The 16,759-nt window shown below is 52.1% G+C and overlaps 1 protein-coding gene across 4 annotated transcripts in view; it reads left to right on the forward strand.

Moving 5' to 3' along the window:
- MEGF11 (multiple EGF like domains 11) overlaps positions 1–16,759 on the forward strand; it is a 406,952-nt gene that overhangs the window by 360,379 nt on the left and 29,814 nt on the right. For all 4 annotated transcript variants that reach the window (XM_066342091.1, XM_066342088.1, XM_066342090.1 and 1 more), the window contains exons 11-13: positions 12,045–12,165; positions 13,016–13,179; positions 14,272–14,374. In XM_066342091.1, coding sequence (XP_066198188.1) covers positions 12,045–12,165; positions 13,016–13,179; positions 14,272–14,374 — 388 coding nt within the window. The remainder of the gene's footprint in view (positions 1–12,044; positions 12,166–13,015; positions 13,180–14,271; positions 14,375–16,759) is intronic.

Genomic DNA, 16,759 nt, shown 5'->3' on the forward strand with positions numbered 1-16,759 from the left:
GCCCCCCCCAGCTACCCCTGCACTCAAGCTCCGAGACCCCACCCAGCCTCCCCCTCCCAGCCATCTCCCCCCTTCATCATCAGCACCAGTAATCCCATCTGCAGGGGTAATTATGGACCCCAGGAGGAGAAGGGATTCCAGAAAATGTGATTAAAGGTGTTGCAGAAAAGGTCATGAATAAATGGGGGTTAAAAAAAAAAACCTCAAGATTTTTCTTCAAGAACACTACTAAATAATTGTCCTCACCTGTCCTAAAGGCTCTGAAGAGGGGGTGTCAGTTTTCTGAGATAGGCCCCAGGAAGCCAGGCCAGGGCTCCCTGGTCTCGGGCCCAGCTGAGCAGGGATGTGGAGCAAGATGGTGGGAGTGAAACAGGGTGGGTCCTGCAAGCCAGGAGGGGACTTGGGCTGAGTTAGCAGGTGAGAGAGAGAGAGAGAGAGAGAGAGCTCGCAGCCTTGAGCAGGGGCGTGACAAAATGGTGCTGCGTTTGACCTCTGTACCCCAGGTCGGGAGCTGTGACATCACAGTCTGAGGACCCAGCAAGCAGGAGGTGCTCCATGGAGGCTGGTTTCCATGGTCCCCCCCATGGTTCTTCAATACAGGCAGCCAGGGGGGGTGGGGAGCTCCAGAGGGCCTTGAGTCAGGGAAACCTGAGCTTGAATCTCAGCCCTGCCACTTGCCAACTGGGTGACTTAGGGTGGGTCACCTCTGACACCTCACCTCCCATAGGACACCTTGCAGGATGGTTGTCAGGGTGAAACAAGGCAAGCACTATGAAAGTGTCACAGCAGGTATATCCTAGTCTCTTTTCCTACTTCTGCAGGAGGCCTAGGCTCTTACTGGGCCATGCATAATAATCAAAATGCCTGCAGCATTTAAAGTACCTCCTCTGGGCCTGACACTGTTCTGAGAAGACTACATATATTGATTCATCTTCACCACTACTCTTGGAGAAAAGGACTACTATCATGCCCGTTTTGCAGATAGGGAAACTAAAACAGAGAGGTCAACAGTGTGCCAAAGTTTGTCACTTATACCTAAATAAAGCTAAAAAAAAAAAAAGTTGCCCAAAGTCCCATAATGTCGGAGGCAGGACTTGAACTCAACAGTCAGGTTCCAGAAGGAATTCCAGAGCCCATGGGCTTGACGGGGCCTTCTGCCACCTCTCAGTGACCTGCCTCTTCAGTGGGCAACCCAGAGTGATCCTCACCGCCCCCCCCCCCCCCAGGATAAAACCTTAGCCAGTCACAGGGTGCTCCAGCCACCCCAGCTGACTTTGGAAGTGGCGTCCCATTACAGGGTGTCAGGCATCCGTCAGGTAGCTCAGGTGGGGGTGGGGGTGGAGCACCCTCTTGTCACCAGGACCACCATCTGTATCCCAGTTCTTCCACTACAGAATGCTCTCATATCCATCATCACATGAGTTCTCACAGCCCTCTGAGGTTAGACGTCACTGTTGCCATTTTCTAGAGAAGGAAACAGGTTCAGCAAGGTTACACAACTAGCAACCTACAACTCAGACCTCCGCCCTCTCCACGCTCAAGCCCAGGGCTGCCCCAGGCAAGTGGTGCTGGGAAGAACTTCTCCTGCCCCGTCTTCCCCCGGGAGCCTGGCCCAGGCCGGAAGCCATCGTGTTCCTCCCTTCCTGCAGGGAGATCTGACCTGAACTGAGCCCCCTTCCCTTCAGACCGGCCCTCTGAGGACTCGGAGCCTGAAGGGGAGAGCCCTTTCCAGGCCCGTGCTCTGTGCAGTGCCGCAGTCTGAGAGCCTGACCGAGAGCCTCAGCAGCCTGAAGAGTCGCGCAGGCCAGCTTCTCCAGAGTAGATCATGCACAGGAACTGGGGGGACGGGAGGGTGGGCCCCCGGACAGCAGGGCCAGGTTTTCCCGCCCTCACCCCTTTCCTGTTCCCTGGCAAAACACCTCTCAGGTTGCGGCTTTGGAGCTTTCTTTGCAGTCGTTCTAGGATTTATTTATTTATTTATTTTTTATTTTAATGATTCCACAATCAGAAGGCAATTGGATTTGCCTGAGTTTGGGTGCTCAGCCTCTCTCAGACAGGAGCGGCCCAGACTCCTGCCTCTGGAGCAAGGGTTTCCTAAAATAGGCTGAACACTTGCCTGCTCTTCAGGACCACAAACAGAAAGCTGCTGGGGACAGGTCTACCTGATTCATCCCTGTGCCCCTACTCCACTCTCAGTCCAGCCACCCACCTGACCCCAGCCACTCCCAGGCCGGGTACGATCTCCTGCACAAAGTGTGAGCACAAATACTCATCGACAGGAAGTTTAGCAGCCTCTCCTAAGTTGTGAATGTGGCACATTTTTCTTGGACCTTAGGAAACAACCCGCACTGGCCTCTGCAGGACCCTCTCTCTCTGTTCCCCACAGTGGTTCCCACTCGGGACATTGCCACTGTCACTATAGTCAGACTCTGGCCCTGCAGGCCACTGCCCTGGGCCCACACCACGGAGCCACCACCCTGGAGGATCTGGGTTCTGCTGTGCACATGCGCACACGCCCCAGATATCCAACCCCCGCAACATGGACCCAGCATGCATGCCACACTCAAAGCCACAGCGATCAAATCACCCTTGGGGCTTGATGGCTGGGACTGGCCCAAATGTCCAACAGGCAGATGCTAAGCTTACCCCACAGCTGTCACACTGCTGATACACAACCCAGTCACACACATCAAACTACGGTGACCATCATGCAAGTGGCGCCTCCAGAGCTGCGCAGTGCACAGCCGCACAACCGTACACAGCGGCAGGGCACCTATCCACTTTGGACAGACCCAGGACTTCCAGGCCTAACCATGGCCCTGCTCCACCCACCCCCACTGGAGCCAGACAGAACAGCTCAGCTGCCTGAGGCCCTGGGCGTTTCTGCTCAGCCCAGGGAGGAAGAAATAGGGATGGCTGTGACCAGGGGCCCCCGTCCCACTCTCTCTCTCATCTCTCTGGCCCTCTGCTCCTCATGCCTTATGCAGTTTCTTTCCCCAACCCGCGTCTGCTGTCAGCGGCTGCCTGATCAGTGACGCACTAATTAGGTCTAGCGAGGTTTGCTCTGCACTGAGAGGCCCTCGTGGCTGCCGTTCTGTCCAAGCTGTTCTCTTGTGGAGTCACTCTTTCCCCCTGGAAAATCACAAATGAGGCGCCTCACCTGGGAACCCCACTGACGAGGCCCCTGGAGCTGGGAGTGGGGGTAACTGAGAAGGGTGGGCAGGGGGAGCACAGCAGCCCAGGGCTGGCACTCTGTGTGACAGAGCAGACACTTGCCCGGCAGGGGGCTTTGTAAACAATAAAGCTCACGCCACGTGTGGGCTGCTGGCATTGATGTGACATTGGACACCAGAAAGCAGCCTGCACTGGTGGCCCTGACACTCTAGGAATAGCAGGGGGGGGGGGGTAGGAACCAGAGCAAGGGGAGGCTCAGGGAGGCCACCGAGGGCTGCCTGCGGAGCACCTGGGGGCAGGGAGGGGACTAGTCCAAGCTCCACTCCTGCCACTAGACAGTCAACTCCGTGAGGGTAGGAACAGCTCCGTTCTGCTCACCATGCATCACTTGGCCTCACACGGTGTCTGAAAGCATACTAGTGGCTAAAAAGCATATCCTGAATGACTGAACTCATTCATTACATATGCATTGAGCACCGACTGGGTGAGGCCCTGTGCTAGGGCCACAGGGTGAATAAAACAGACCCAGTCCTTACCTTCATGGAACTTACGATCTAGTGGATGAGAGATGACTTTTTAAAATTCAGTAAAATTGTGGTAAGTGCCACAAAGGGCACGTAACAGGGAAACAAGCTCTGGAAGAGGGAGGGCAGGGGAGACGTTGAAGAATACGGGAGCTGAAAGGTGCCTGAGGTCGCATCCAGTCTAGTGTGATGGTTAGTGGGGCCCAGGGCCTGTCACAGCGCTTGGCCTACAGCAGATGCTCCACAAATGTTCATGGACTGAATGGATAAATGAGTGAGGGTGAGTCAGCTGGAGCCAAGGCTTCTGCCTTACTTAACCCATGTACTCCGACTCAGAGATGGTCTGGGCTCTTTCATGCCTAAACCACCTCTCCTCCACAAGAAGACGCGGGAGGCAGGGCGACTTCCCTGGTTCCTGTCACCGAGTTCTCCTGACAGAGCTCCTGCAGGCTGGGAAGAGACGGTCACCCCCTTGGCCTGGGCCTAGAAAGCCCAGCTCCACCCCATTCACATGCCTCCACCCGCAGAACATCTTTGGGGGACCCAGAGAAGGACAGGCACAATTGCCTCCCACTCTGTGTAAGGGAGGGTCAGCCACTCTCCATCTTCCTCCTCCTTCCACTCCAAAAACTACTCATTAAGCTCCTGCCCATTGCAGGAGAATGGATGATCAACACAAGAGCCCAGCTGTTGATTAATTTTCCCAAACACGGCCAAACTACAAAACAGCATATTGCAGGGGAGAAAATTCAATAAACAAGCATTTGAAACAAATTTAATAGAACATATAACTCATTACCCACCGGGGTCTGGGCCTAGGCTGCCACGTGGCGCAAGGAGGCTGGTGGAAGGCAGAGGGGAGATTTGCATCTCTTTAGCAGGTCCAGCACCAGGGGCTTCATTCTGCCAGTAGTTCTTTCAAATCAAGTTCAAGATGTTAATAGCCAACGCTGCGTCTATAATTAACAGGCCTTTGGATGGGCAGAAGAGTTCACATCCACCCTCCATTCACAGAATGAAGACACTGAGCAGGACTGGCAGGCTTTCCTCAGTGGCAGAGGGAACCTCGGGGACCTGCCGCAGTGGGAAGTGGCGGGCTCCCTTCCCCGGGCCGGGGGTGAGCGCTGTGTAGGGTGAGATGGAACTGAGAAAGGGCTGAGCATCTGGGCTGTGGCAGGTGGACCTTCCTCAAGGTCAAAGCCATGTCCTTTGGGTGTCGCGTGCCTAGGTGGTAACTGTACTGCTAATACAAGCAGGGCGGCGTGGGCTATCCCAGTTTTACCACCTCTGGGCTCTTAGCATTCTGTCCTTGAAATGGGAGCCAGGAGATTCAAGTTCCAAACCCATCTCTGCCTAGCACTGGCTACAGGATCTTGGGCAAGTTGCCTTCCTTCTCTTGGCCTCAGTCTCTTCACCTGTAAAGCAAAGCAGAGGGACAAGTGATTCCCACGATCCTTCCCAGCTCTGGCACAGTGGGCTGTCCCTCCACCACTAGGAATGGGCACGTGGCCAGCCCCAGGTGTACATTAGCAGAGTAGCTGGTCACCCAGCTTGTGTGATTCATAGATGCCCAGGAGGGCTTCCACTCCTGGGCCTGCATTTCCACCATGCCTCACTCCTTTGGGTTGAACCCCTACAGCAGGCAAGAGGATGCTCAGAGAGTCAGAGCTGAAGGGCCCTTAGAGATGACCCAGCCAGTGGTTCCCAGCTGCAAAGCCTGCCGCAGATTGCCAAGAGTGGGTTCAAACATTTCACAAAGCCTACAGGCATACTTCCATTATCTGTGATAAAGCTAGCTGAAACACCAAGACTATTTGGCTTTTGCTATTAATTAGAATGAAATTAATTCTGTGTGATATCCCATGTTACATCCACTAATCAGAAGCTCTGATTGGTTATAGGGGACATCATGGGAATTTCTAGGTCATGGTTGGTGAACAAGATGCTGCTACCAGAGTCAGATAGCCTGTGGTTACTGGCCAAATTGCACCTGTTCAAAACATGACTGGCCTTAGACACTGCAGGATGACAGCCGTGTCTTTCAAATCGTGAGGGCTTTGCGGAGGAAGGAGTACGAACAAGGATTCTAGGTGGTGAAAGCCGGGGAGACTGATTTTAACAGCTCCATATAATGGATAAGGAAACCATGGCCTGTCTGTTACCTAGCATGAACGTGAGTCTATCAGAGAAGGCTGTTTTTCAGCAGTGAGATGTATAGGAATCCTGGATGGAAATCTTGGAGAACCACTTCAATAAAGGGCCCTGGGGTGTACTCCTGGCTGAGGGCGTGGGCGGCGGCGCTAGGCTACATGAAGCACCTGAGGTCTCTGATCTGAGCTCACAAGCCTGGGCTCTTACCTTGTGCTTTTTCTGGGAGTGTGAAAAGATAAGTAGAGCCTGACCAGGCGGTGGCGCAGTGGATAGAGCGTCGGACTGGGATGCGGAGGACCCAGGTTCGAGACCCCGAGGTCGCTAGCTTGGGCGCAGGCTCATCTGGCTTGAGCAAAAAGCTCACCAGCTTGGACCCAAGGTCGCTGGCTCCAGCAAGGGGTTACTCGGTCTGCTGAAGGCCCACGGTCAAGGCACATATGAGAAAGCAATCAATGAACAACCAAAGTGTCACAACAAAAAACTGATGATTGATGCTTCTCATCTCTCTCCATTCCTGTCTGTCTGTCCCTATCTATCCCTCTCTCTGACTCTCTCTCTGGGCTGGGGAAGTGGAGGGGTCAGATAAGACGCAGTCCTTGCAGCCAGTCCCCTGGAAGCATGGGCCTGCAAGCCCCAGCCCCGCCCACTCTCACTTTCCATCTCCTTCTCTGAGATCCTGCTCAGCTCACTAGAGGCCAACAGGAAGACTTTCTGGCTGTACTTCGGACCCTCACCCTGGCAGGGCTTGGGCAGGAGGTAGCAGGGTACAGCATGGCACCACAGACCAGGAGGGAGCCTCGCTTTCCCTTTTGACAAGAAGCCACAGGGAGGCCTAGAATCAGTGTGGTAGCATGGGACCCATCCTTAGACTAGACAATATTCTGCGTCCTGTGTGTGAGGGGAGCCACAGAATCCCAGCCCACCAGGGCCCCTCACTCATTTGTGCAATGCTGTTGATAGAGTACCTCCACTCTGTGCCAGGTTCTGAGCTGGAGACACTGGGCAACCCAGAGGGGTAAGCTCACTGTTCTCATGAAGCTTCTACTCTAACTGGGGAGGCAGTAAGTTAAGTGGATGGATAAACACATGTGGATGCAGGCATGAGTGTGGCTGTGGGCAGTGCCTTGAAAGTTAGTTGCCAAGGGCAGAGATAAGTCTCAGGCTCTAGTGTGCCCCTGGAACCCACTACCAGGCTGGCTCAGAGTTGGCCCCCACTCAGCAAACATTTGTTGAATTGCCTGGCGTGGGAGAGAAAGCATATGGAAATTGTCCAGCCCTTCTGGTTCTGTCCACAGCAGAAGCCAGCGTGTACACACAAACATCTCATTTCAATTAACCAACAGTTACCGAGGGCCTGTTATGTACCAGCAGGATCCCAACCCTGAGAATCTAGATGTGAATAAAATCAGATCCCCATCTCCCTAAGCTCACAGCCCAGGATGGAGGCAGACGCGTGAGCCCACCAAGACCCCCAGTGCGCTAGGACCATGGTGGCTGTGTGTGCATAGTTCCTGCCAGGGCAGAGCTGGGTGGCTGGGGAGGGTACCCAACAGGAGGGAAGGATGATGAAGGAGTCACAAGTTTATACCCAAATCAACACAGATAACCCCCAGAGATAAACACACTGAGTCTCACAGGTGTGTATACAGATTACGTAAGCATGTGCAAACATAAATAATGACCCCTTGAGGCTCAGATGCCACACAGGACATCATGACTAAGGCCTGCTAGTGGTGTCCCAATTTGGGGACGCATGTGGGTGAGACAATGGCCTATGTGGTGGTGGTGGGGGGGGGGGGTTGGCACAAGCATCATGGGAATCACCAGACCTAGGCCAGGGAATGAACTGAGGAGGGTGGGCATAGCTATTAGTCTAAACCTGTGAAATTAGGCTGATTATTGGCTTGTTTGGCATGGCAATCACTAGAGATGGCCAATCAACTACACACCAAGCCTGACCCTAAGATCAAAGGCCAGAAAGTAGAGAATTTGACAAAGAGTTGAACTGTTAATACTTGTGCTTGTGGAGGACTTTGAGCCAGGTCGGGGTCAGAGCAGCGAGGTGGAGGAAAGGGAATACCAGAGTTAGCTGCACTGGGCTCCCCATTCCTGCAGGGCAGGCCTGTGCACTTTAGAAACTATCCACTTCCCTATTTGGACTTTTTTTTTTTTTGCTATCAGGAGCAAACATAGTGTTTGAAACAACTCCTAGCACATGGTAGCCCCTTATTCTGTCCCCCAAGATCATACTCTTGATGTATGGTAGTTAGAAGTTCCAGCCTGTTCATCTATGAGGAGGGGAACCAGGGAGCCAGCCTGGAGTAGGTGGCAGGAAGGTCAACCTCCTCTCTTGCAAAGGTCCAGGTAATTGGCTCATTGAGTGAGAGATGGCTCCTTCCTCCAGAGCTGCCTTCTGCTTGAAATCTTGGCGGGGTTTGTCTATTCTTTTCATAAGAGATACTATTTCTTTGCAGTAATCATAGCTTTTGTAGTGCTTTCTGATCAGTTCCTGCTTTATCTGCTTCACATGTGATAACTAATTCAATCCTCTTAACAGTCCTTTGAAGTAGTGATGTTATTATTCCCATTTTACAGATGGAGGAACTGAGTCCCCTAGTTTAGTAAATTGCACAAGGTCACACACAAGGATGGCACCAGAGTCCGTTCTCTAACCCTTGGGCTCTGTCCCCCTCCCCCAGAAGGAAGGTCTGGTTTTTTTCTCCTTTATCTTCATTAATCCACCGTAGGATCCTGGATAAGGCACCGCTCTTCTCTGAGTCTGTTTCTTTCTCCAGGAAGCAGGAAGTCCTCTCCACTTGATGGCCTCCCAGGGCAGCTGTGAGATCAAGCTGACTGTCCATAGCCTTGCGTGGGCTATGCTGGGAGAAAATGGGGCCCGGGTATTTCAAGCAGGGCACTCTGCCTCTTGTCTCCTGGAGCAGGGCCAGGTTGGAGAGTCCCCTTGGAGCCCCACCAGCAGACCCACTGCTGGGCTCTCGAGCCCCTTGAGGGCTCCCAGGAGGACCGAGATTGAGGACACGAATGAGGGCACCAGGAGAGAAGCCGCTCTCAATGTAAACTCATGCAGAGAGAATCATAAACTGTGCATGCAATTTGTGCTCGGGCCAAGGCCCTCCGAGTTTCAATATATTCTTATGGGCTATTTATAGTCCTGGAGAAATTAGGGTTGTCTTGGTAATGGGAGTGCTGGCAGACTCCAGTGGGGCAGGGCCTGCCAGGGACAGGCCGGGGAAAGAGTGGGAACCGTGGAACCTTCTGGTGCAGGACTCTGCACTCCCCAGTCTCTCTCCCTGACCCAGCCGGTGCAGGTGAGACAGGAGGAGAAGAGGGCCCGAGAGGAGCCTCCCTTCATCAAGGGCCCATAGTCTTGGGTCTCCCAGTGGCCTACATCGGAGAGCTGAGCTCCTCTACTTCAAGCCTGCTGATTCACAGGTGCTGGAACTGGGGCTCAGAGAGGTGTGGTAACCTATCCGATGTCACACAGCTAGTGGGACCCAGACAAAGTCTGGTCTCCCAGTCCAATATATGTCAGCGCAGTAAGCCTGGGTGTAAGACCCGAGAAGCTGGCTGGAGACACTCCCTGGGGGAAGGCAGTGGGAATTGAACATCCAGGGACTACATGCTCTAGAGCAGACAGCTCCAAAGTGGGTTCAGAGTAGGGAAGACATGTCCTGGGTAACTCGGAGAACAAAGCCCAGACTCCCTTACCTGGCATTCAAGGCTTCCAACTCCCCTTTTAAATATCTCCCTACCCCTTCCTACACAAAACACTTCCTTCCAGCTACCTCTAGAACAGGGGTCTCAAACTCAACTCAGCATGTGGGCCGCAGAGCGAGATCACAGCCATTGAGGCGGGCCGCACTAGGTCTACAAAAGGCAACTGTTACGCAACACTTTTCTCACTGCAGTTGAAAACAAAAAAAAAATCAGTACAACAAGCACAATCGTACATGCAGTTTACTCAGTGTCACAAAACGACCAGAAACTGTAGTTCGCATCACAACTGCTGTTAACTAAGCTAATATCTAGCTAGGATGCTAGAGAAATGAAAAATACAAGTAGGCCCCTAGGCTTACTTAATTTTATCCAAAATATTTTGAACTTCGTGGATTAGTCTGCGGGCCGCACAAAATTGTTCGGCGGGCCGCATGCGGCCCGCAGGCCCGCAGGCCGCGAGTTTGAGACCCCTGCTCTAGAACATTCTCAGTTCTCATACTCCTCTGCTCTCTTTTCCACACTCTTCCCACCTGGACTGCTTTGAGCGCACTCTCCTCTGATTAACTGTAGGCTCCTCCCACCCTCACCTCAAAACCACTGAAGTCCCTATCCTGGTCCTCCTGCTCTGTGACTTGGCCTCACAGTGAACTCCCTACTGGAGCCGACAGCCCACCCAAGGAGGCCTGGTGTAATGGGGCTTAGTGCGCCACCCAAATTCACAATTTAGGGTGGAGGCACTCCCGGCTACAGGAAACTTGGGGGCTCCAGGCTAAGTACCTTTCCAGAAATGGCACTCAGCCAGGGATTCACCGGCAGTCATGCCCCCTGCCCCAGGGCCGTGGGTATCCAATGACTGGAGGGGGGATTTAGGCTCTGCCTCCCTTGCTCCTGGTGGGACAATTCTAAGGGCCATCCCAGCCACAGAGCTTCTTCGCAGGTCAGCTGAGGCCCTTGTTGCAACTGCACCTCAGCTCAAGTTCTCCCTCTGCCCAGTCCTGCGTCCCTTGCCCTGCATAGGGCTATTCTCAAGAGCTCGCTAACCTCCGTCTCAGAGAATGCTCCCAGGGAACCTGGTTCGTGACACCTGGTAACGGAATGGTTAAGCAGCCAGCCTGGGTTCAAATAGAGACCAACTATTTCTAGCTCTATGACCTGGGTGAGTTACCTAACTTCTCCATACCATTGTTCTATCTGCTAAGTAGGAATAATGCTGAGACAATAGTTCCTATCTCCTGAGGGTGTTGTTAGGATTAAATGAGGTGATGTATGCATGGTGCCTGATATGGAGAAAGCACTTAAAGCCTGACCTGTGGTGGTGCAATAGATAAAACAATGACCTGGAACACTGAGGTCACTGATTTGAAACCCTGGGCTTGCCTGGTCAAGGCGCATATGGGAGTTGATGCTTCCTGCTCCGCCCCACTTTCTCTCTCTCTCTGTCTCTTCTTTCTAAAATGAATAAATTATATATATATCAATATATATATAAATTTTTTTAAGAGAAGCACTTAATAAGCATTAGCTCTTATTACTTACATTTAACTTCTCTGAGGTTCAGGTAAAGAGGGATAGGGAATTATCTGTGTCATGAGGTTTCTATTGACAAATAAGATTGAAAGGCAAAGGGTTAAACGCTGTGCTGCTGACCCCTCATACAGCCTCAGGGGTCAAGATTATTGGGGCTTTGCCCATCCTGGAGCTGTGATCTGGAAGCCTGACCTTCTCCCAACTGGTGAGGATCACTGTATTGGTTTCCTATTACTGCTATAACAAGCTAGCACAAATTTAAAACAACTTAAACAAAACAAATTTCTTATCACCTGACCAGGTGGTGGCGCAGTGGATGGAGCACCGACCTGGGATGCTGAGGACCCAGATTTGAGGCCTTGAGGTCACTGGCTTGAGCACAGGCTCATCCAGCTTGAGCACGGTGTTGCCGGCTTGAGTGTGAGATCATAGACATAGCCCCATGGGCGCTGGCGTGAAGCCCAGGGTTACTGGCTTGGGCAGAGAGGGTCACTGGCTCGGCTGGAGCCCCCTGGTCAAGGCCTGTATGAGACAGCAATCGATAAACAGCTGAAGTGCTGCAACTACGAGTTGATGCTTCTTGTCTCTCTCCCTACCTATCTGTCTCTCTGGTTAAAAAAAAATAATAATCTTACATTTCTGTAGGTCAATAGTCTGGTATGGGTCTTCTAGAACTAAAGCCAGGCGTCGACAGGCTGTGTTCACCTTTTTGGTTATTTTTTACTTCTAAAGACTCATGTGATTAGATTGGTCCACCTGGATAATCCAAGCTTCTCCATCTCAAGGTCCTTAATCACATCTGTAAAGTCCCTTTTGTCATGTAGGGTAACTTTTTCAGATTCCAGGGATTAGAACATGGACATTTTGGGCAAGGAAAATGCGGGGGTGGTTATTCTGCCTGTCACATGGTGGTTATATCTGCTTTTCCAGGGAGAGGTCTGTGCCATTCCTTGTGCAGAGGGGACCTACGGCCCCAACTGTTCATCCGTTTGTAGCTGTCACAACGGTGGCACCTGCTCCCCAGTAGATGGCTCCTGCACCTGCAAGGAAGGTAATGTGCTTTCTGTCCCAACCCCACCCCCTCCGAGGTGCACACTGCCTGGGGGTGCAGGGCACCAGTCAAGGGGTCTGGGCTGCTCCTGCCTCACGCACCCACATGCAGGGTCAGGGAGCCTGGGTGCCAGGTACCAGCCGAGGAAACCCATGCCAAGGACCTCTTTAGCAGCAATGGGATAAAGGGGATTTGCTACCATGGTTTGAGAACTGCTGAAGGAGCACACGGGGAGGGGGGTGACAACCTAGAGTGCTACCCCTGCTGGGGGTGAGGGTCACCTGGTGGGAGCTGGGACACAGCCACCACGAGAGGCCCTGCCCCGGGCAAAGATGAGATACCTGGTGTCTCTCCTGCTCCTGCCCTCCGGTCTGTGGGCCAGGTCCCCATTGGCGAGACCATCTGGGAGCCAGCCTTGGGGGGGCTTGGGCTATGCAGCTGCAGGGGTCAGCCCCTGTGACGGAACATAAGGGAAAGGGGAGAAATGGATCTGAGGGCAAACGGGGCAGTGACGGGCCTCGGAGTGGGAAATTAGGCTGTCCCCAGAACAGAGGGTCCTGAGGTAAGCTGGCTGACTCCACCCTAGGCCTAGACAGCCCACCCAGCCTCAGCTGGTCTCCTGTCCCAGGTGGGGGTCATCAGCCCACAGCAAAAACAGAATTGGGAGGCATTCTAGCGCAAGCTCTCCTAACAGTGGTGCGTATTTGTGAGTGGAGACAAATGTGTGTCCCAGCCCAGCGATCAGAGAAGTGTTGGTTTGGGCGGGATCCCCTATACAGCGCTGGGGGACTGAGCAGGCAGCTGCGCTCGGCCTGAATGGAGAGCTGACAGCCGCTTCTCCTCCCCGCAGGGTGGCAGGGCCTTGACTGCACCTTGCCGTGTCCCAGCGGGATGTGGGGCCTGAATTGCAACGAGACCTGCACCTGTGCCAATGGGGCGGCCTGCAGCCCTGTAGACGGCTTCTGCTCCTGCACCCCCGGCTGGCTGGGAGAGACCTGCCAGCTGCCCTGCCCGGTGAGTGTCCAGGGCTGGGAAGGACTGTGACCCAGCGGCCCCTCACACCTTTCCCATGGTTATTTTGTCCACAGAGGTGTACAGAGAAGTGCATGGGTGGAAATCTTGGATTAGGTCTCAGCCCTGGTTCTAACCTCTCTGTGGCCACCTTCCTACTTCGGGGGCCTCAGCCATCTCATCTATAAAATGGCAAATACAATACTTGGCAGAAATGGTGATGTGGCCATGGGCCATCCCTTTCTCCTCGCTGCTCTCGGTAAACATTAGTTGACTTAGCATATTAACCTGAGCCCAAATGCAGCTTCAGAATCCTTCAAAACACAGTGCTAGGACAGCCCTCACTACTCTATCAGTTACCATCCTTTGGTAGATCATGTCTAAGCTTCTTTCTGGTTCCACCATCTACATTATGATTGGGGTGAGGGGGGGCCAGACCAAGTACCACCCAGCAGTAACCACAGATGTAACCACTAGATCTCAGTCTAAGATAAGCCAACTGATGTGATAGTGTTGAATGAGTCCTACAGACCTGGGTTCAAATCCTGACTCTGCTACACATAGCTATGTTACCTCAAGCATGACACTTCCCTTCTCTAACCATATTTCTCTTTAATTTGTGACTATAATGGAAGCTTTGTATAGAGTTGTGAGGATGAAGAGAAACGAGTTATAGAAAGCTCTTGATACCTAATGAACACCCAACAAATGTTATTTACCACCTTCTTCCCCAGTAACAAAGAATAAATCAGCCATTCTTCACATGTGATTGATGTGTTACAACTTGCAAAGGGCATTTTCATTTACAATTTTATTTAATGGTCATTACAGCCCTCTGAGCTTGATCATTAAGAAGCAGGGCAGGACCACCACCTCCTCCTTCCAAACCCCATGCTCTTGTTAATGTAGCCGTTAACAAGAATTATTTGGAGTGGCTTCATGGCCGTGTTGATCCCCAGTTATGAAAAGTGCTCCCACTGTGCCCCAAGTGTCTGCTTCCTTGGGCAGTGGCTCAGTTTTGTTATAAAATCCAACAGAAGTGCGTGAAGCTCTGTAAGTCTAGATCTGATCCTTTTCTCTCCCCTCTGTCCACAGGATGGCACATTTGGGCTGAACTGCAGTGAGCGTTGTGACTGCAGCCACGCTGATGGCTGCGACCCTGTCACAGGCCACTGCTGCTGCCTGGCCGGATGGACAGGTAACCCCCTTCTGCCTCACCACCACCCAGCTCCTGTGAAGCTGGGTTCTTGGTATTCTCCCTCCCCTCCTGACTGCTCTCTCTCTCCTTCGCTACTTCTTCTTGCTTCTTAACTAGCACCTTTGCCTTTATTCCCTGGGTTTCAGTTCTTCATTCTGTTCAAGTAAAATATTTATCGAACACCTATTTGTAGGTTGGGGCACACCAGTAAAGAATCTGACAAAGGCTGACACCTGGTGGATGTAGGTGTTTGCAGAAGGCATGGGAGAGCCCTGGTCTCTGCATACCCTGTCAGCCCACCTTCTAAACATGTGGCAAATCCACTTCTCTCCCTCCACTGCCACCACTCTGGCCCACCAGGCACCGTCTCTCAGCCGGCACTGCCGTGGCCTCCTACTTGGTCTCCGGGCCTCCGCTCTTGCCCAGCGGCATCTATTCTGCACATGGCAGCCAAAGCAAACTTTCCAAAACCCATATCTCTTTGCATCAGTTCCTGCTCAGAATGCATCAGTGGCTTCCCATGGCATTCATATAAAATCCAAAATCCGGCCTGACCTGTGGTGGCGCAGTGGATAAAGCATCGACCTGGAACACTGAGGTTGCCGGTTCGAAACCCTGCACTTGTCTGGTCAAGGCACATATGGGAGTTGATGCTTCCTGCTCCCCCTCCCTCTCTCTCTTTCTCTCTCTCTCACTCTCTCCTCTCTAAAAAAATAAATAAATAAAAAATAAATAAAAAAAAGAAAAAAGAAATCCAAAATCCAACCGTGGCCCAGAGCCCGGACGATGTGGTCCTGCCCGGCTCCTCCACCTCGCCCTTGCCCTCTCCCATCCCATGCAACATTCCAGCCACCCGGGGCCACCCACCTTCCTGCCACCAGTCCTTCTTCTGTGCAGTCCCTCTGCCTGGGTCACTCTTTCCCTGTCTCCCCACCTGACAACACCTTCTCATCCACCAGATTTCAACCGGCCCTGGCTGGATAGCTTAGTTGGTTAGAGCATTGTCCCAATACACCAAGGTTGTGGGTTCGATCCCCCTCTTGCACATACAAGAATCAACCAATGAGTGCATGAATAAGTGGAACAACAAATTGATCTCTCTTTCTTCCTCTCTCTCTCTAAAATCAAGTTTAAAAAAGAGATTTTTTTCTTTGACAAGGCTCTCTCTCCCTGCTACAACCCACCCCCTCAACCCGGCTTGAGACTATGTAAGAGACCCTTTTATTCATTCTCATAATACCCTACACTTTTTTTTTTTCAGTACTGAAATTGTCACTGAACTCAGATCAATAACTGTCTATTGTCCGCCTCCCACCTTGACCATCAGCTCTATGGAGGCCAGGGACCGCATCTGCCTTGATCAGCACTGTATCAACGGCCCGCCCCACACTGAGTATGGATAATGCAGTGGTTAAGACTGCCTGGCTTTGTGACCTTGAGCAGGTCCTTTAACCTCTCTGGGCGGGAACACTCATCCTTAAGATGCAGATAATTATAATCCTTATAACAACAGGGTCTTTTTGAAGTTTAAATTAGTTAATACTTGTAAGTGCTAACAGTGCCTGGCACATAGTGAGTGCTCTGTAAATGTAACCCTTGAATATAGGAAGTGCTAAATATACGTGAATGCACCCACTAGCCAGCGCCAAGGAGAAAGAAATACAGGCACCACTGGCAGTGGATGTCCTCAGATAAATAATTCACACTGAGCTGCTAAGCAGCCTCTGCTGTCCACACACAGGAAGTTTCTGAGCAGCCCAGGCCGGGGCCCCTGCGCCCTCTGCGGCATCTCCGCCTGGCTCCACTCGCTCTGCCCTTCAGTACGCTGGCAGCCTAGACTCTAAGCTGGCACCAAGTAGAAATCTACTTTAATTTTTCATTGCCTTAATTTCAAGTGAGCTGATAAGATTTTAATGATATTCTGGTGCTTAGAAATTCTGTCTTTGATGGACAACCTTTCAGCAAAGCCTCTGCTATTCTAAAGCTAATTTCCCCAAACATGGTCCTGAAGTCATTTTAAAAGAGCAATTGATGTCCCAAGGTTCATCATGCAGAAGGGGACTGAGGAGAGATAGGGAAGAGACAGGGGACAGGCCCCAGCCTCTGGCTCAGTGAGCCTTCGCCACCCACCCCTGGGTCCCTAGCCCCTGGCATATTGCTTGTGCCTTGGCACACCACTGGTTTCTCTGGGCCCTAACTGTGTGCATAGCTTCTTCCCTTACCCCCATCTTGCCCTGCACATAGTAGGTGCCTACTACATGTTTATTGAGATAAATTGAAAGGAGCTGGACTATCACCCTATTTGGTTTTTCCTCTCAAAGTGAAGGAGACCTTAAAGATGATCTACTCCAATCTGTTCACGCTACAGATGAGGAAAGGACGTTG

Source organism: Saccopteryx leptura, chromosome 6 (assembly GCF_036850995.1).
Source record: "Saccopteryx leptura isolate mSacLep1 chromosome 6, mSacLep1_pri_phased_curated, whole genome shotgun sequence".
In the NCBI taxonomy this organism is placed as follows: domain Eukaryota; kingdom Metazoa; phylum Chordata; class Mammalia; order Chiroptera; family Emballonuridae; genus Saccopteryx; species Saccopteryx leptura.